Consider the following 20,000-nt stretch of genomic DNA (forward strand, 5'->3'; position numbering starts at 1 on the left):
GTAGAGTAGACATGATTAGAGTAGAGTAGACATGATTAGAGTAGAGTAGACATGATTAGAGTAGAGTAGACATGATTAGAGTAGAGATGATTAGAGTAGAGATGATTAGAGTAGAGTAGACATGATTAGAGTAGAGTAGACATGATTAGAGTAGAGATGATTAGAGTAGAGTAGACATGATTAGAGTAGAGATGATTAGAGTATAGATGATTAGAGTATAGATGATTAGAGTAGAGATGATTAGAGTATAGATGATTAGAGTATAGATGATTAGAGTAGAGATGATTAGAGTAGAGATGATTAGAGTAGAGATGATTAGAGTAGAGATGATTAGAGTAGAGTAGAGATGATTAGAGTAGAGATGATTAGAGTAGAGTAGACATGATTAGAGTAGAGTAGACATGATTAGAGTAGAGTAGAGATGATTAGAGTAGAGATGATTAGAGTAGAGATGATTAGAGTAGAGTAGAGATGATTAGAGTAGAGTAGACATGATTAGAGTATAGATGATTAGAGTAGAGATGATTAGAGTAGAGTAGAGATGATTAGAGTAGAGTAGAGATGATTAGAGTAGAGTAGACATGATTAGAGTATAGATGATTAGAGTATAGATGATTAGAGTAGAGATGATTAGAGTAGAGATGATTAGAGTAGAGTAGAGATGATTAGAGTAGAGATGATTAGAGTAGAGTAGATATGATTAGAGTAGACATGATTAGAGTAGAGTAGACATGATTAGAGTAGAGTAGACATGATTAGAGTAGAGATGATTAGAGTAGACATGATTAGAGTAGAGTAGACATGATTAGAGTAGAGTAGACATGATTAGAGTAGAGTAGACATGATTAGAGTAGACATGATTAGAGTAGAGTAGACATGATTAGAGTAGACATGATTAGAGTAGAGATGATTAGAGTAGAGATGATTAGAGTAGAGATGATTAGAGTAGAGATGATTAGAGTAGAGATGATTAGAGTAGAGATGATTAGAGTAGAGATGATTAGAGTAGAGTAGACATGATTAGAGTAGAGAGACATGATTAGAGTAGAGATGATTAGAGTAGAGATGATTAGAGTAGAGATGATTAGAGTAGAGATGATTAGAGTAGACATGATTAGAGATGATTAGAGTAGAGTAGACATGATTAGAGTATAGATGATTAGAGTAGAGATGATTAGAGTAGAGATGATTAGAGTAGAGTAGAGATGATTAGAGTAGAGTAGACATGATTAGAGTATAGATGAGTAGAGTAGACATGATTAGAGTAGAGATGATTAGAGTATAGATGATTAGAGTAGACATGATTAGAGTAGAGTAGACATGATTAGAGTAGACATGATTAGAGTAGAGAGACATGATTAGAGTAGAGAGATTGATTAGATGATTAGACATGATTAGAGTAGACATGATTAGAGTAGACATGATTAGAGTAGACATGATTAGAGTAGAGTAGACATGATTAGAGTAGAGTAGACATGATTAGAGTAGAGTAGACATGATTAGAGTAGAGTAGACATGATTAGAGTAGAGTAGACATGATTAGAGTAGAGTAGACATGATTAGAGTAGACATGATTAGAGTAGAGATGATTAGAGAGATGATTAGAGAGAGTAGACATGATTAGAGTAGAGTAGACATGATTAGAGTAGACATGATTAGAGTAGAGTAGACATGATTAGAGTAGACATGATTAGAGTAGACATGATTAGAGTAGAGATGATTAGAGTATAGATGATTAGAGTAGAGTAGACATGATTAGAGTAGAGTAGACATGATTAGAGTAGACATGATTAGAGTAGAGTAGACATGATTAGAGTAGAGTAGACATGATTAGAGTAGAGTAGACATGATTAGAGTAGAGTAGACATGATTAGAGTAGAGTAGACATGATTAGAGTAGAGTAGACATGATTAGAGTAGAGATGATTAGAGTAGAGTAGACATGATTAGAGTAGAGTAGACATGATTAGAGTAGAGATGAGAGTATAGATGATTAGAGTAGAGATGATTAGAGTAGAGATGATTAGAGTAGAGATGATTAGAGTAGAGAGACATGATTAGAGTAGAGTAGACATGATTAGAGTATAGATGATTAGAGTAGAGTATAGATTAGAGTAGAGTAGACATGATTAGAGTAGAGTAGACATGATTAGAGTAGAGTAGAGATGATTAGAGTAGACATGATTAGAGAGACATGATTAGAGTAGACATGATTAGAGTAGAGATGATTAGAGTAGAGATGATTAGAGTAGAGTATGATTAGAGTAGAGATGATTAGAGTAGAGATGATTAGAGTAGAGATGATTAGAGTAGAGTAGACATGATTAGAGTAGAGATGATTAGAGTAGACATGATTAGAGTAGAGATGATTAGAGTAGAGTAGACATGATTAGAGTAGAGATGATTAGAGTAGAGTAGACATGATTAGAGTAGAGTAGACATGATTAGAGTAGAGTAGACATGATTAGAGTAGAGTAGACATGATTAGAGTAGAGTAGACATGATTAGAGTAGAGATGATTAGAGTAGAGTAGACATGATTAGAGTAGAGATGATTAGAGTAGAGTAGACATGATTAGAGTAGAGATGATTAGAGTAGAGTAGACATGATTAGAGTAGAGTAGACATGATTAGAGTAGAGTAGACATGATTAGAGTAGAGATGATTAGAGTAGAGATGATTAGAGTAGAGATGATTAGAGTAGAGATGATTAGAGTAGAGATGATTAGAGTAGACATGATTAGAGTAGACATGATTAGAGTAGACATGATTAGAGTAGACATGATTAGAGTAGAGATGATTAGAGTAGAGATGATTAGAGTAGAGATGATTAGAGTAGAGATGATTAGAGTAGAGATGATTAGAGTAGAGTAGACATGATTAGAGTAGAGTAGACATGATTAGAGTAGAGTAGACATGATTAGAGTAGACATGATTAGAGTAGAGATGATTAGAGTAGAGTAGACATGATTAGAGTAGACATGATTAGAGTAGACATGATTAGAGTAGAGATGATTAGAGTAGAGATGATTAGAGTAGAGATGATTAGAGTAGAGATGATTAGAGTAGAGATGATTAGAGTAGACATGATTAGAGTAGAGTAGACATGATTAGAGTAGAGTAGACATGATTAGAGTATAGATGATTAGAGTAGAGATGATTAGAGTAGAGATGATTAGAGTAGAGTAGAGATGATTAGAGTAGAGTAGACATGATTAGAGTATAGATGAGTAGAGTAGACATGATTAGAGTAGAGATGATTAGAGTATAGATGATTAGAGTAGACATGATTAGAGTAGAGTAGACATGATTAGAGTAGACATGATTAGAGTAGAGTAGACATGATTAGAGTAGAGTAGACATGATTAGAGTAGAGTAGACATGATTAGAGTAGAGTAGACATGATTAGAGTAGAGTAGACATGATTAGAGTAGACATGATTAGAGTAGACATGATTAGAGTAGAGTAGACATGATTAGAGTAGAGTAGACATGATTAGAGTAGAGTAGACATGATTAGAGTAGAGTAGACATGATTAGAGTAGAGTAGACATGATTAGAGTAGAGTAGACATGATTAGAGTAGACATGATTAGAGTAGAGATGATTAGAGTATGATTAGAGTAGAGTAGACATGATTAGAGTAGAGATTAGAGTAGACATGATTAGAGTAGAGTAGACATGATTAGAGTAGACATGATTAGAGTAGACATGATTAGAGTAGAGATGATTAGAGTATAGATGATTAGAGTAGAGTAGACATGATTAGAGTAGAGTAGACATGATTAGAGTAGACATGATTAGAGTAGAGTAGACATGATTAGAGTAGAGATGATTAGAGTAGAGTAGACATGATTAGAGTAGAGTAGACATGATTAGAGTAGAGTAGACATGATTAGAGTAGAGTAGACATGATTAGAGTAGAGTAGACATGATTAGAGTAGAGTAGACATGATTAGAGTAGAGATGATTAGAGTAGAGATGATTAGAGTAGAGTAGACATGATTAGAGTAGAGATGATTAGAGTAGAGTAGACATGATTAGAGTAGAGTAGACATGATTAGAGTAGAGATGAGAGTATAGATGATTAGAGTAGAGATGATTAGAGTAGAGATGATTAGAGAGATGATTAGAGTAGAGTAGACATGATTAGAGTAGAGTAGACATGATTAGAGTATAGATGATTAGAGAGAGTATAGATTTAGAGTAGAGTAGACATGATTAGAGTAGAGTAGACATGATTAGAGTAGAGTAGAGATGATTAGAGTAGACATGATTAGAGTAGAGTAGACATGATTAGAGTAGACATGATTAGAGTAGAGTAGACATGATTAGAGTAGACATGATTAGAGTAGAGTAGACATGATTAGAGTAGAGATGATTAGAGTAGAGATGATTAGAGTAGAGATGATTAGAGTAGAGTAGACATGATTAGAGTAGAGATGATTAGAGTAGACATGATTAGAGTAGAGATGATTAGAGTAGAGTAGACATGATTAGAGTAGAGATGATTAGAGTAGAGTAGACATGATTAGAGTAGAGTAGACATGATTAGAGTAGAGTAGACATGATTAGAGAGTAGACATGATTAGAGTAGAGTAGACATGATTAGAGTAGAGATGATTAGAGTAGAGTAGACATGATTAGAGTAGAGATGATTAGAGTAGAGTAGACATGATTAGAGTAGAGATGATTAGAGTAGAGTAGACATGATTAGAGTAGAGTAGACATGATTAGAGTAGAGTAGACATGATTAGAGTAGAGATGAGAGAGATGATTAGAGTAGAGATGATTAGAGTAGAGATGATTAGAGTAGAGATGATTAGAGTAGAGATGATTAGAGTAGACATGATTAGAGTAGACATGATTAGAGTAGACATGATTAGAGTAGACATGATTAGAGTAGAGATGATTAGACATTGATTAGAGTAGACATGATTAGAGTAGAGATGATTAGAGTAGAGATGATTAGAGTAGAGTAGACATGATTAGAGTAGAGTAGACATGATTAGAGTAGAGATGATTAGAGTAGAGATGATTAGAGTAGAGTAGACATGATTAGAGTAGACATGATTAGAGTAGACATGATTAGAGTAGAGATGATTAGACATGATTAGAGTAGAGATAGACATGATTAGAGTAGAGATGAGTAGAGTAGAGTAGAGTGGAGATGATTAGAGTAGAGATGATTAGAGTAGAGATGATTAGAGTAGAGTGGAGAAGAGTAGAGATGAGAAGAGTAGAGATGAGAAGAGTAGAGATGAGAAGAGTAGAGATGAGAAGAGTAGAGATGAGAAGAGTAGAGATGATTCGAGTGGAGATGATTAGAGAAGATAATTATTAGAGTAGAGGTGATTAGAGTAGAGATGATTAAAGTAGAGTAGAGTAGAGATGAGTAGAGTATGATTACTGAGTAGAGAGAGATGATTATAGTAGTAGGAGAGAGATGATTATAGACATGATTAGAGTAGAGTGAGTAGAGTAGAGTACATGATTAGAGTAGAGTAGAGAGATGATTAGAGTAGGGGAGAGAGATGAGTAGAGTAGATGATGATTAGAGTAGAGTAGGGAGAGATGATTAGAGTAGAGTAGAGATGATTAGAGTAGAGAGGGAGAGACATGATTAGAGTAGAGTAGACAGAGATGATTAGAGTAGAGTAGGGAGAGAGAGATGAGTAGAGTAGAGTAGAGAGAGATGATAGAGTAGAGTAGAGATGATTAGAGTAGAGAGGGAGAGAGATGATTAGAGTAGAGTAGGGAGATGATTAGAGTAGAGTAGAGATGATTAGAGTAGAGTAGAGAGATGATTAGAGTATGATTAGAGATGATTACAGTAGAGTAGGGGAGAGAGATGATTAGAGTAGAGTAGAGATGATTACAGTAGAGTAGGGAGAGAGATGATTAGAGTAGAGTGATTAGAGTAGAGTAGGGAGATGATTAGAGTAGAGTAGGGAGAGATGATTAGAGTAGAGGAGAGAGATGATTACAGTAGAGTAGGGAGAGAGATGATTAGAGTAGAGTAGAGATGATTAGAGTAGAGAGAGGAGAGAGATGATTAGAGTAGAGTAGGGGAGAGAGATGATTAGAGTAGTGATTAGAGTAGAGAGAGATGATTAGAGTAGAGTAGGGAGAGAGATGATTAGAGTAGAGTAGGGGAGAGAGATGATTAGAGTATAGAGAGAGATGATTAGAGTAGAGTATGATTAGAGTAGAGTAGGGAGAGAGATGATTAGAGTAGAGTAGAGATGATTAGAGTAGAGTAGACATGATTAGAGTAGAGTAGATGATTAGAGTAGAGGAGAGAGATGATTAGAGTGATTAGAGTAGAGAGAGATAGACATGATTAGAGTAGAGAGACAGATGATTAGAGTAGAGATGATTAGAGTAGAGTAGATGATTAGAGTAGAGTAGACATGATTAGAGTATAGATGAGTAGAGTAGACATGATTAGAGTAGAGATGATTAGAGTATGATTTAGAGTAGAGTAGACATGATTAGAGTAGACATGATTAGAGTAGAGTAGACATGATTAGAGTAGAGTAGACATGATTAGAGTAGAGTAGACATGATTAGAGTAGAGTAGACATGATTAGAGTAGACATGATTAGAGTAGACATGATTAGAGTAGAGTAGACATGATTAGAGTAGAGTAGACATGATTAGAGTAGAGTAGACATGATTAGAGTAGAGTAGACATGATTAGAGTAGAGTAGACATGATTAGAGTAGAGTAGACATGATTAGAGTAGAGATTAGAGTAGATTTAGAGTAGAGATGATTAGAGTAGAGTAGACATGATTAGAGTAGAGTAGACATGATTAGAGTAGACATGATTAGAGTAGAGTAGACATGATTAGAGTAGACATGATTAGAGTAGACATGATTAGAGTAGAGATGATTAGAGTAGAGATGATTAGAGTAGAGAGACATGATTAGATTAGACATGATTAGAGTATGATTAGAGTAGACATGATTAGAGTAGAGTAGACATGATTAGAGTAGAGATGATTAGAGTAGAGAGACATGATTAGAGTAGAGTAGACATGATTAGAGTAGAGTAGACATGATTAGAGTAGAGTAGACATGATTAGAGTAGAGTAGACATGATTAGAGTAGAGATGATTAGAGTAGAGATGATTAGAGTAGAGATGATTAGAGTAGAGATGATTAGAGTAGAGAGACATGATTAGAGTAGAGTAGACATGATTAGAGTAGAGATGAGAGTAGAGATGATTAGAGTAGAGATGATTAGAGTAGAGATGATTAGAGTAGAGATGATTAGAGTAGAGTAGACATGATTAGAGTAGAGTAGACATGATTAGAGTATAGATGATTAGAGTAGAGTATAGATGATTAGAGTAGAGTAGACATGATTAGAGTAGAGTAGACATGATTAGAGTAGAGTAGAGATGATTAGAGTAGACATGATTAGAGTAGAGTAGACATGATTAGAGTAGACATGATTAGAGTAGAGTAGACATGATTAGAGTAGACATGATTAGAGTAGAGTAGACATGATTAGAGTAGAGATGATTAGAGTAGAGATGATTAGAGTAGAGATGATTAGAGTAGAGTAGACATGATTAGAGTAGAGATGATTAGAGTAGACATGATTAGAGTAGAGATGATTAGAGTAGAGTGACATGATTAGAGTAGAGATGATTAGAGTAGAGTAGACATGATTAGAGAGTAGACATGATTAGAGTAGAGTAGACATGATTAGAGTAGAGATGATTAGAGTAGAGAGACATGATTAGAGTAGAGATGATTAGAGTAGAGTAGACATGATTAGAGTAGAGATGATTAGAGTAGAGTAGAGATTAGAGTAGAGATGATTAGAGTAGAGTAGAGATGATTAGAGTAGAGAGACATGATTAGAGTAGAGTAGACATGATTAGAGTAGAGATGAGTAGAGATGATTAGAGAGAGATGATTAGAGTAGAGATGATTAGAGTAGAGATGATTAGAGTAGACATGATTAGAGTAGACATGATTAGAGTAGACATGATTAGAGTAGACATGATTAGAGTAGACATGATTAGAGAGACATGATTAGAGTAGAGATGATTAGAGTAGAGATGATTAGAGTAGAGATGATTAGAGTAGAGATGATTAGAGTAGAGGGATTAGAGAGATGACATGATTAGAGTAGAGTAGACATGATTAGAGTAGAGATGATTAGAGTAGAGATGATTAGAGTAGAGTAGACATGATTAGAGAGACATGATTAGAGTAGACATGATTAGAGTAGAGATGATTAGAGTAGAGATGATTAGAGTAGAGATGAGAGATGATTAGAGTAGAGATGAGTAGAGAGTGGAGATGATTAGAGTAGAGATGATTAGAGATGATTAGATGAGTGGAGAAGTAGAGATGAGGAGGAGATGAGAAGATGAGATGAGAGTAGAGATGAGAAGAGTAGAGATGAGAAGAGTAGAGATGAGAAGAGTAGAGATAGAAGAGTAGAGGTGATTCGAGTGGAGATGATTAGAGAAGATAATTATTAGAGTAGGGAGAGAGATGATTAAAGTAGAGTAGGGGAGATGAGTAGAGTAGGGAGAGATGATTACTGTAGAGTAGGGAGAGAGATGATTATAGTAGAGTAGGGAGAGAGATGATTATAGGGAGAGATGATTAGAGTAGGGGAGTATGAGTAGAGTAGGGGGGAGAGATGATTAGAGTAGAGTAGGGGAGAGAGATGATTAGAGTAGAGTAGGGTAGAGAGAGAGATGATTAGAGTAGAGTAGATTAGAGTAGTAGGGGAGAGAGATGATTAGATGATTAGAGTAGAGTAGGGGAGAGAGATGATTAGAGTAGAGTAGAGTAGGGAGATGAGAGAGTAGAGTAGGGGAGAGAGATGATTAGAGTAGAGTAGGGGAGAGAGATGATTAGAGTAGAGTAGGGGAGAGAGATGATTAGAGTAGAGTAGGGGAGAGAGATGATTACAGTAGAGTAGGGGAGAGAGATGATTAGAGTAGAGTAGGGGAGAGAGATGATTAGAGTAGAGTAGGGAGAGAGATGATTAGAGTAGAGTAGGGATGATTAGAGTAGTAGGGAGAGAGATGATTAGAGTAGAGTAGGGAGAGATGATTAGAGTAGTAGGTAGGGAGAGAGATGATTAGAGTAGAGTAGGGAGAGAGATGATTAGAGTAGAGTAGGGGAGAGAGATGATTAGAGTAGAGTAGGGGAGAGAGATGATTAGAGTAGAGTAGGGGAGAGAGATGATTAGAGTAGAGTAGGGGAGAGATGATTAGAGTAGAGTAGGGGAGAGAGATGATTAGAGTAGAGTAGGGGAGAGAGATGATTAGAGTAGAGTAGGGGAGAGAGATGATTAGAGTAGGGGAGAGAGATGATTAGAGTAGGGGAGAGAGATGATTAGAGTAGAGTAGGGGAGAGAGATGATTAGAGTAGAGTAGGGGAGAGAGATGATTAGAGTAGGGGAGAGAGATGATTAGAGTAGAGTAGGGGAGAGAGATGATTAGAGTAGGGGAGAGAGATGATTGGAGTAGAGTAGGGGAGAGAGATGATTGGAGTAGAGTAGGGGAGAGAGATGATTAGAGTAGAGTAGGGGAGAGAGATGATTAGAGTAGAGTAGGGAGAGATGATTAGAGTAGAGTAGGGGAGAGATGATTAGAGTAGAGTAGAGAGATGATTAGGGGGGAGAGATGATTAGAGTAGAGTAGGGGGAGAGATGATTAGAGTAGAGTAGGGGAGAGAGATGATTAGAGTAGGGGAGAGGTGATTAGAGTAGAGTAGGGGAGAGAGATGATTAGAGTAGAGTAGGGGAGAGAGATGATTAGAGTAGAGAGAGATGATTAGAGTAGAGTAGGGGAGAGAGATGATTACAGTAGAGTAGGGGAGAGAGATGATTAGAGTAGGGGAGAGAGATGATTAGAGTAGGGGAGAGAGATGATTACAGTAGAGTAGGGGAGAGAGATGATTACAGTAGACTATATAAACTTTACAGTCACACACAATGTGGATATATATTTGGCGGTCACATCAGACATAAAACAGTAACATCATTCAAATGTCAAGAACGTTTTACTTTACTTCCATTTAACTCTCATAAGCAGTCTTGTGAAAAGCAAACTGACATCCATGAAATTCTTTGGCTTGAATACAGAAGCTGTGATGATATTTGAAAGACATAGGCTCTATATGTTGTGTTTCTGCAGTACCTTGTCGACAGCAGCCACCTTGGCCCCTCTGTGCAGGAGCAGCTCTACTATCTCAATGTTCCTCATCTTGGTGGCTTTGATCAGAGGGGTCTCTGAATCCTGAAACACACATCATCATCATCATCTCAGACCTAGAGAATATAAGCAAGCAAAGGTTTATTTGCAACTTTAATGACTTGTGAAAAAATCATTTTGAAACAAGGATAACTTCATCACGGTGAAGAATTTGTCATAGTGCAATGAAACAGCTGTGGCTGTTCTTTACCTTGGTGCAACTCTCAGTGTCCGGGTTGCACTGAAGGATGTCTCTCACCATGGTGCAGTTCCCCTTCTCTACCGCCCAGTAGAGAGCAGTCTTACTGTCCTGTTTTGCACAGTTGAGAACATGGTCATATTCATTAAATCAATTCAAATGTTCTTTGTCAATTGCTTTGTAACCAACTGGTGTAGATTAACACTGAAATGCTTACTTACTTACGGGTCCTTTTCTAACAATGCAGAGTTAAAGATTAGAATCATGACAAGTGGAATAAATGCACAGCGAATAGCGAATAACAGGCACCAAACAGAACAAAACTGACAGAAACAGGGAGGGACTACCTGAATATGCCCAATAAAAAAATGCTCGTTTTTGTTTTCCATTGTAAAACGTTTTGCAACAGTGTGCCCTAATGAATGGGACCAGTATTGGCATGATGATAGATCAAAAAAATGTTAAAGGCCCAGTGCTGTCAAAAATGAGATTTTTCTGTGTTAGATATATTTCCATACTGAGGTTGAAATAATACTGTAAAATTGTTTTTAAAAAATGATGATAATGTCCTTTTAGTGTAAGAGCTGTTTGAAAAGATGTGTAAAACTTTCAGCCTGTTTTGGTGGGATGGAGTTTTGGCCTGCCTTGTGACATCACCAGGTAAAACTAGTTAATAGACCAATAAGAGAGAGAGTTCCAAACCGCTCTGCCAATAACAGGTTGTTTTCAGTTTTCCCCTCCCTACTTAGACCACTCCCAGACAGTCCTAGCTAAACTCTTGCTTGAGAAATTGCTCTTTGCTAAGAAGCTGTTTTTTTTTTTCAATTAAAATGTTTGTTTTTTAAAATCACAGTAAGGTACTTCGTTGTTACCCAGAAATGATTTGATATGGAGATAGAAACGTCTGCATTTGACTTTTAACAATGTGGATGTGTCACATTAGAGACTCCTACCTGTCCCCTGACGTCAATGTCGGCATATTTGTTCAGAAGGGCTCTGACGATCTCCACGTGTCCTCCTCGCACTGCTCCAATCAGCACCGTCTCCCCACTCTGTGTGACACACAGGAAACACCACAGGCTTTCGCTACAGAGAACACACACTGAATCATCACAGAACAGAGGGACAGACTATACTGTAGAGCAGCTGATGATACTGTTACCATCAGCACATTTATCCATATATCATGACTTTTATCATTCAGGTTGATTTAATCATGTCTAGACTCTACGCTGTGTATTGGCAGGGTTGTCAGGGCAACACTTCAGCTAATCTTTAGTGACTGGTGATGGTTGCCTACCCTGTCTGGTACGTTGACCCTCCTTTAAACTAACTCTCTTTCTATCTAGTCTATAGCAGTGGGCACCAACCTTTTCTGAGTCAAGATCCCTTTCACAAGTCAAAAAGCAAAACTGAGATCTACTGCTCAGATTTGATTTTTTTACATGAACCCCACACAAACAGTTGTGTAGGAATGAGGTTTCAGCAGTAGGCCTAATAAATATCACAGCATATTGGCTATATGCCTGGCCTGACAATATTGTTAATCAGACCATATTATATTTCAAAACTCGAGCTTTGATAACAAAATAGATCCGTTGGTTTAGCACGTGTGAGGCACTGTGGAGCATGCATTGAAATCATTTGTTTTTTTATTTTACCGGACTGATGTTTGCATCTGATGGTCAACGAGGTCAAATCACAACGTCCGTGATCTTCAGGCTGAAAAGTCAGAGCTCTAGAAAGATGTTTCAAGTTGAAAACTATTTTTCGTTCAAAACTATTTTTCCCAACCGCCTTTCACGGTCCCTGCTCTCTTCTTCCTTTTCTCTGGTGAGACTGACCAGAGAGAGGTGAGACTGACCAGAGAGAGGGGACACATTCTTCTACCTGCTCTCTCCTTCCTTTCCTCTGGTGAGACTGACCAGAGAGAGGGGACACAGTCTTCTACCTGCTCTCACCTTCCTTTCCTCTGGTGAGACTGACCAGAGAGAGGTGAGACTGACCAGAGAGAGGGGACACAGTCTTCTACCTGCTCTCTCCTTCCTTTCCCCTGGTGAGACTGACCAGAGAGAGGTGAGACTGACCAGAGAGAGGGGACACAGTCTTCTACCTGCTCTCTCCTTCCTTTCCTCTGGTGAGACTGACCAGAGAGAGGTGAGACTGACCAGAGAGAGGGGACACAGTCTTCTACCTGCTCTCTCCTTCCTTTCCTCTGGTGAGACTGACCAGAGAGAGGTGAGACTGACCAGAGAGAGGTGAGACTGACCAGAGAGAGGTGAGACTGACCAGAGAGAGGTGAGACTGACCAGAGAGGGGACACCGTCTTCTACCTGCTCTCTCCTTCCTTTCCTCTGGTGAGACTGACCAGAGAGAGGTGAGACTGACCAGAGAGAGGTGAGACTGACCAGAGAGAGGGGACACCGTCTTCTACCTGCTCTCTCCTTCCTTTCCTCTGGTGAGACTGACCAGAGAGAGGTGAGACTGACCAGAGAGAGGGGACACCCGTCTTCCACCTGATGGCAAAACTCAAGTCGCACCACATCTGTCTCATGTACAAAATCATGTTGTTCCTATAACCAGAGAAAGTTAAATATTCCTTAATATTAAAATCTACACGACGAGCTGCTAATAGTAATAAAACGCAGGGCTGTCGATACCTGGCTACTGACTCACTGCAGCTGCAGCCGAGTGGAAGTACGGAGAAGCAGCTTTTAGTAATATTGTTGAATAAAAACAGTGACAGTGCTGAATGTAAACTTAAACATGAACTCACTCATATAACCAGCAGCTCTTTGCTGTGTTCATTGACAGCCTCTCTGTGGTCATGGTTTTAGAAGTTATTCAATCTTATGTAGGCTAGTAGACTATTAAAAACGTGGCTGTGGCCAGGGTCACGGAAGCTATCCGATTGGGTAGCGCAGCAGGTGCGCTCGATTTAGTCACAGATTTGCCAGTCCGCAAGGTAGGCGGAGTTTGTGTCATGGGAACACTTTGCTTACCCGGTGTGCAGGACTTTTGAATCAAGTGCAGCTACTGGCAACAAGCTCAACACGAAAAAAGAGTGCAAGACTTTATCGTTCATTGGCTTTTCTACAGAAATCTTTGGTGATCGACTAGGAATGTCTGGAAGATAAACCGGTTGGCAACCACTGGTCTATATCTGTCACGTGTGCTCCCTCTCCAGCCTCTAGGTCACCAGGCTGATCGTTATGGCTCCTGTCACCATCGTTACGCGCACCTGCACATCATCAGACTCACCTGGACTCCATCACCTCCCTGATTACCTTCCCTGTATATTTAGTGACTTTGGTTCCTTCCCCAGGCGTTATTGTTTCTGTTCCAGTGTCGTGTCTGTGCGTTGTTTGCCTTGTTTCTTATTTTTGTATTATGTTGTGTTTATTTATTAAAACACTCACTCCCTGAACTTGATTCCCGACTCTCAGCGGACACTACAATAGTATACAGCCCGTGTTGTTGTCACCTACCCTGTCTGGTATGTTGACGTAGGTGCCAGCATCCAGCAGGTCCTGTACTATCTCAGTATAGCCCTCCTTGGCAGCGATCATCAGGGCTGTGTTGCCGTCCTTGTCTGTCATGTTGACATTGGGGTTCCTCTTCAGAAGCTCCTTCACCACCTCATTGAAACCACCCCGCACCGCCACGATTAGAGCTGTCATGGAATTCTGATAGGGGGAGAAGAACAGTCTGATTTAGCACAATGCTGATAGGGGGAGAAGAACAGTCTGATTTTAACGATTTTGCACAATGCTGATAGGGGGAGAAGAACAGTCTGATTTGAGTGATTTAGCACAATGCTGATAGGGGGAGAAGAACAGTCTGATTTGAGTGATTTAGCACAATGCTGATAGGGGGAGAAGAACAGTCTGATTTGAGTGATTTAGCACAATGCTGATAGGGGGAGAAGAACAGTCTGATTTGAGTGATTTAGCACAATGCTGATAGGGAGAGAATAACAGTCTGATTTGAGTGATTTAGCACAATGCTGATAGGGAGAGAATAACAGTCTGATTTGAGTGATTTAGCACAATGCTGATAGGGGGAGAAGAACAGTCTGATTTGAGTGATTTAGCACAATGCTGATAGGGGGAGAATAACAGTCTGATTTAGCACAATGCTGATAGGGGGAGAATAACAGTCTGATTTGAGTGATTTAGCACAATGCTGATAGGGGGAGAATAACAGTCTGATTTAGCACAATGCTGATAGGGGGAGAATAACAGTCTGATTTAGCACAATGCTGATAGGGGGAGAATAACAGTCTGATTTAGCACAATGCTGATAGGGGGAGAATAACAGTCTGATTTAGCACAATGCTGATAGGGGGAGAAGAACAGTCTGATTTAGCACAATGCTGATAGGGGGAGAATAACAGTCTGATTTAGCACAATGCTGATAGGGGGAGAAGAACAGTCTGATTTAGCACAATGCTGATAGGGGGAGAATAACAGTCTGATTTAGCACAATGCTGATAGGGGGAGAATAACAGTCTGATTTAGCACAATGCTGATAGGGGGAGAAGAACAGTCTGATTTAGCACAATGCTGATAGGGGGAGAAGAACAGTCTGATTTAGCACAATGCTGATAGGGGGCGAATAACAGTCTGATTTAGCACAATGCTGATAGGGGGAGAAGAACAGTCTGATTTAGCACAATGCTGATAGGGGGAGAAGAACAGTCTGATTTAGCACAATGCTGATAGGAGGAGAAGAACAGTCTGATTTAGCACAATGCTGATAGGGGAGAAGAACAGTCTGATTTGAGTGATTTAGCACAATGCTGATAGGGGGAGAAGAACAGTCTGATTTAGCACAATGCTGATAGGGGGAGAAGAACAGTCTGATTTGAGTGATTTAGCACAATGCTGATAGGGGGAGAAGAACAGTCTGATTTGAGTGATTTAGCACAATGCTGATAGGGGGAGAAGAACAGTCTGATTTGAGTGATTTAGCACAATGCTGATAGGGGGAGAAGAACAGTCTGATTTGAGTGATTTAGCACAATGCTGATAGGGAGAGAATAACAGTCTGATTTGAGTGATTTAGCACAATGCTGATAGGGGGAGAAGAACAGTCTGATTTGAGTGATTTAGCACAATGCTGATAGGGGGAGAAGAACAGTCTGATTTGAGTGATTTAGCACAATGCTGATAGGGGGAGAATAACAGTCTGATTTAGCACAATGCTGATAGGGGGAGAATAACAGTCTGATTTGAGTGATTTAGCACAATGCTGATAGGGGGAGAATAACAGTCTGATTTAGCACAATGCTGATAGGGGGAGAATAACAGTCTGATTTAGCACAATGCTGATAGGGGGAGAATAACAGTCTGATTTAGCACAATGCTGATAGGGGGAGAATAACAGTCTGATTTAGCACAATGCTGATAGGGGGAGAATAACAGTCTGATTTAGCACAATGCTGATAGGGGAGAAGAACAGTCTGATTTAGCACAATGCTGATAGGGGGAGAAGAACAGTCTGATTTAGCACAATGCTGATAGGGGGAGAATAACAGTCTGATTTGAGTGATTTAGCACAATGCTGATAGGGGAGAATAACAGTCTGATTTAGCACAATGCTGATAGGGGAGAAGAACAGTCTGATTTAGCACAATGCTGATAGGGGAGAATAACAGTCTGATTTAGCACAATGCTGATAGGGGAGAATAACAGTCTGATTTAGCACAATGCTGATAGGGGAGAAGAACAGTCTGATTTAGCACAATGCTGATAGGGGAGAAGAACAGTCTGATTTAGCACAATGCTGATAGGGGAGAATAACAGTCTGATTTAGCACAATGCTGATAGGGGGAGAATAACAGTCTGATTTAGCACAATGCTGATAGGGGAGAAGAACAGTCTGATTTAGCACAATGCTGATAGGGGGAGAATAACAGTCTGATTTAGCACAATGCTGATAGGGGGAGAATAACAGTCTGATTTAGCACAATGCTGATAGGGGGAGAATAACAGTCTGATTTAGCACAATGCTGATAGGGGGAGAAGAACAGTCTGATTTGAGTGATTTAGCACAATGCTGATAGGGGGAGAAGAACAGTCTGATTTAGCACAATGCTGATAGGGGGAGAAGAACAGTCTGATTTAGCACAATGCTGATAGGGGAGAATAACAGTCTGATTTAGCACAATGCTGATAGGGGGAGAATAACAGTCTGATTTAGCACAATGCTGATAGGGGGAGAAGAACAGTCTGATTTAGCACAATGCTGATAGGGGGAGAATAACAGTCTGATTTAGCACAATGCTGATAGGGGGAGAATAACAGTCTGATTTAGCACAATGCTGATAGGGGGAGAATAACAGTCTGATTTAGCACAATGCTGATAGGGGGAGAATAACAGTCTGATTTAGCACAATGCTGATAGGGGAGAAGAACAGTCTGATCTGATTTGAGTGATTTAGCACAATGCTGATAGGGGAGAAGAACAGTCTGATTTAGCACAATGCTGATAGGGGAGAATAACAGTCTGATTTAGCACAATGCTGATAGGAGGAGAATAACAGTCTGATTTAGCACAATGCTGATAGGGGAGAAGAACAGTCTGATTTAGCACAATGCTGATAGGGGAGAATAACAGTCTGATTTAGCACAATGCTGATAGGGGAGAAGAACAGTCTGATTTAGCACAATGCTGATAGGGGAGAATAACAGTCTGATTTAGCACAATGCTGATAGGGGAGAAGAACAGTCTGATTTAGCACAATGCTGATAGGGGGAGAAGAACAGTCTGATTTAGCACAATGCTGATAGGGGGAGAATAACAGTCTGATTTAGCACAATGCTGATAGGGGGAGAATAACAGTCTGATTTAGCACAATGCTGATAGGGGAGAAGAACAGTCTGATTTAGCACAATGCTGATAGGGGAGAAGAACAGTCTGATTTAGCACAATGCTGATAGGGGAGAATAACAGTCTGATTTAGCACAATGCTGATAGGGGAGAATAACAGTCTGATTTAGCACAATGCTGATAGGGGAGAATAACAGTCTGATTTAGCACAATGCTGATAGGGGGAGAATAACAGTCTGATTTAGCACAATGCTGATAGGGGGAGAATAACAGTCTGATTTAGCACAATGCTGATAGGGGGAGAAGAACAGTCTGATTTAGCACAATGCTGATAGGGGGAGAATAACAGTCTGATTTAGCACAATGCTGATAGGGGGAGAAGAACAGTCTGATTTAGCACAATGCTGATAGGGGGAGAAGAACAGTCTGATTTAGCACAATGCTGATAGGGGGAGAAGAACAGTCTGATTTAGCACAATGCTGATAGGGGGAGAAGAACAGTCTGATTTAGCACAATGCTGATAGGGGGAGAAGAACAGTCTGATTTGAGTGATTTAACACAATACTTCCAAGTGTTATGACTGGGAATATCATCTGGAAAAACATTATTATACAAGGCCACAAGGTCTTCATGTCACAGTGTAGTAAGACGTTTCAACCACAACCTCTAACAATACTGAACTTGTAAGTCGCTCTGGATAAGAGCGTCTGCTAAATGACTTAAATGTAAATGTAAAATAGCAACACAAAAAAACGCCTGTCTTGCATGAGCCTTTAGTGAGTAGTTGTGACCGTATAGGGATATCCTGGAGTTTTAATAAGAGTAGGGAGGTCCACTTACCGCTCCCTCCTGGTCCACATCAGCCCCATTGACCAGCAGGTGCATCACACTGTCAAAGTGGCCCTTCCTGGCTGCCCAGATCAACGGGGTAGTGCCATACTGAGAACACACAGCGAGAGAGAGACAGAGAGAGACAGAGAGAGAGAGACAGAGACAGACAGAGAGAGACAGAGAGAGACAGAGAGAGAGAGAGAGAGAGAGAGAGAGAGAGACAGAGACAGAGACAGAGAGAGAGAGAGAGAGAGAGAGACAGAGACAGAGACAGAGAGAGACAGAGACAGAGAGAGACAGAGACAGAGACAGAGACAGAGACAGAGAGAGAGAGAGAGAGAGAGAGAGAGAGAGAGAGAGAGAGAGAGAGAGAGAGAGAGAGAGAGAGAGAGAGAGAGAGAGAGAGAGAGAGAGAGAGACAGCATTGATGATTATTGAAACACCTTAAGTAGGGTCATTGGCGTAGTTTAAATAAGATCCTAACTTACTTCAGGTTGCTTTTAAAAAATAATTTTGTATAAGACAGAACCAGTGGTGAGTATGTGTCTGTGTGCTTACCTTGTCAGAGCAGTTGACTTTAGCGCCATGCTTAATGAGGAGATGGACGATCTCAGCATGGCCTCGTCCGGCTGCCCAGATGACAGGAAACACACTGTACTGGAAGGACAGACATTAGCATATTTAACACTGTAATAGACTAATGATATACAGTACCTAATTATGACAATAAGTTATTTAATGTATGAATAAATACACAGTAAAAGCTCTTTATATAGGAATAGTACCTGGCCAGTGATGTTGGGGCTAGCTCCTTTCTCCAGCAGCAGCTGGGCCACCTCCACACGACCCTTATAGGAAGCCCACATGAGGGCGCTCCATCCCCCCTGTACAGTAAAACACACACACACAGAGAGAGAGAGGGCAGCAGTGGAGTAGTCATATAGCACGACGTGTACGTAGCCACACAGTGGATTTAATACTGTTATTAGTACAGACAGGCTGGCACCAAACCCTGCCATGACTGATGTCACCTTAGAATAGAACAAGTCCACTAAATAAAACATCTGAAATGAAAACAGCACATCTCAGAAGGTAAAATGCATCCGAAGTGAGAAAGCCTTGGCCATGACACTCATAATGAACAAACAGGCATTAGTCTTTTCTCCATTACCCCCCCCACCCCAATGCTACTTCAATACCACTCTCTGAATGCTTTCATTTGCAGAGGAAAACCAAAAGGCTCATCTCTCTCATTGGCGTATTGCAAAAACAAGGCATTTAGAATAGCCTTGAATATGAACTATACTATGAAATTTGAATGAACACAGAACTGTGGAAAGATACTGTAGGATATGAAATGTGCTTCCTTCCACTGAGAGGTTGTTTTACAGTTATTAACCAGGTTAATGTACTCCAGACATCCAGAGCTCACAAAATGCAATTATTACAAAATGGAGGAGATCATAATGAAGCTAATGGAATCGTGTCTGAAGCTAACGGATGAATCACTACAAAGCAGGCCGTCATTGTAAATAAGAATTTCTTCTTAACCGACTTGCCTACTTAAATAAAGGTTCAATAGCTTTTTAAAAAGCAGCCTGGAATGGATTGCAGTGACACATAAAAACATCGAGGAAGAATGTGAAGAAACTAGTTCTACCATTGTATGTCAGGTCTGGTAGTGTGACAGCAAAAAATAAAGAATATTCATGCAAATGGACCAGTAAAGCAAGTATTGTATTGTTTAGTATTCTGCGGTTTTAACCAATCAGCATTCAGGATTAGACCCACCCGTCATATAAATTGTATTGTATTCTAGCTCTCATACGGAATATCCTATGGACACTATTCATGACAGATACACTGCTGTGCCAGAGTTGTAAGCTACCTTCTTCACCCCAGAAT

At 39.6% G+C, this 20,000-nt stretch overlaps 1 protein-coding gene across 6 annotated transcripts in view; it reads right to left on the bottom strand.

Moving 5' to 3' along the window:
• The window catches only part of LOC124002099 (kinase D-interacting substrate of 220 kDa B-like), a 124,821-nt gene that overhangs the window by 83,919 nt on the left and 20,902 nt on the right, over positions 1-20,000 (bottom strand). For all 6 annotated transcript variants that reach the window (XM_046309380.1, XM_046309378.1, XM_046309377.1 and 3 more), the window contains exons 5-11: positions 18,881-18,979; positions 18,654-18,752; positions 18,105-18,203; positions 13,918-14,115; positions 11,383-11,481; positions 10,442-10,540; positions 10,177-10,275 (exon numbers count right to left, since the gene is read on the bottom strand). In XM_046309380.1, coding sequence (XP_046165336.1) covers positions 10,177-10,275; positions 10,442-10,540; positions 11,383-11,481; positions 13,918-14,115; positions 18,105-18,203; positions 18,654-18,752; positions 18,881-18,979 — 792 coding nt within the window. The remainder of the gene's footprint in view (positions 1-10,176; positions 10,276-10,441; positions 10,541-11,382; positions 11,482-13,917; positions 14,116-18,104; positions 18,204-18,653; positions 18,753-18,880; positions 18,980-20,000) is intronic.

This window comes from Oncorhynchus gorbuscha, linkage group LG17, assembly GCF_021184085.1.
Source record: "Oncorhynchus gorbuscha isolate QuinsamMale2020 ecotype Even-year linkage group LG17, OgorEven_v1.0, whole genome shotgun sequence".
NCBI classification, from domain to species: domain Eukaryota; kingdom Metazoa; phylum Chordata; class Actinopteri; order Salmoniformes; family Salmonidae; genus Oncorhynchus; species Oncorhynchus gorbuscha.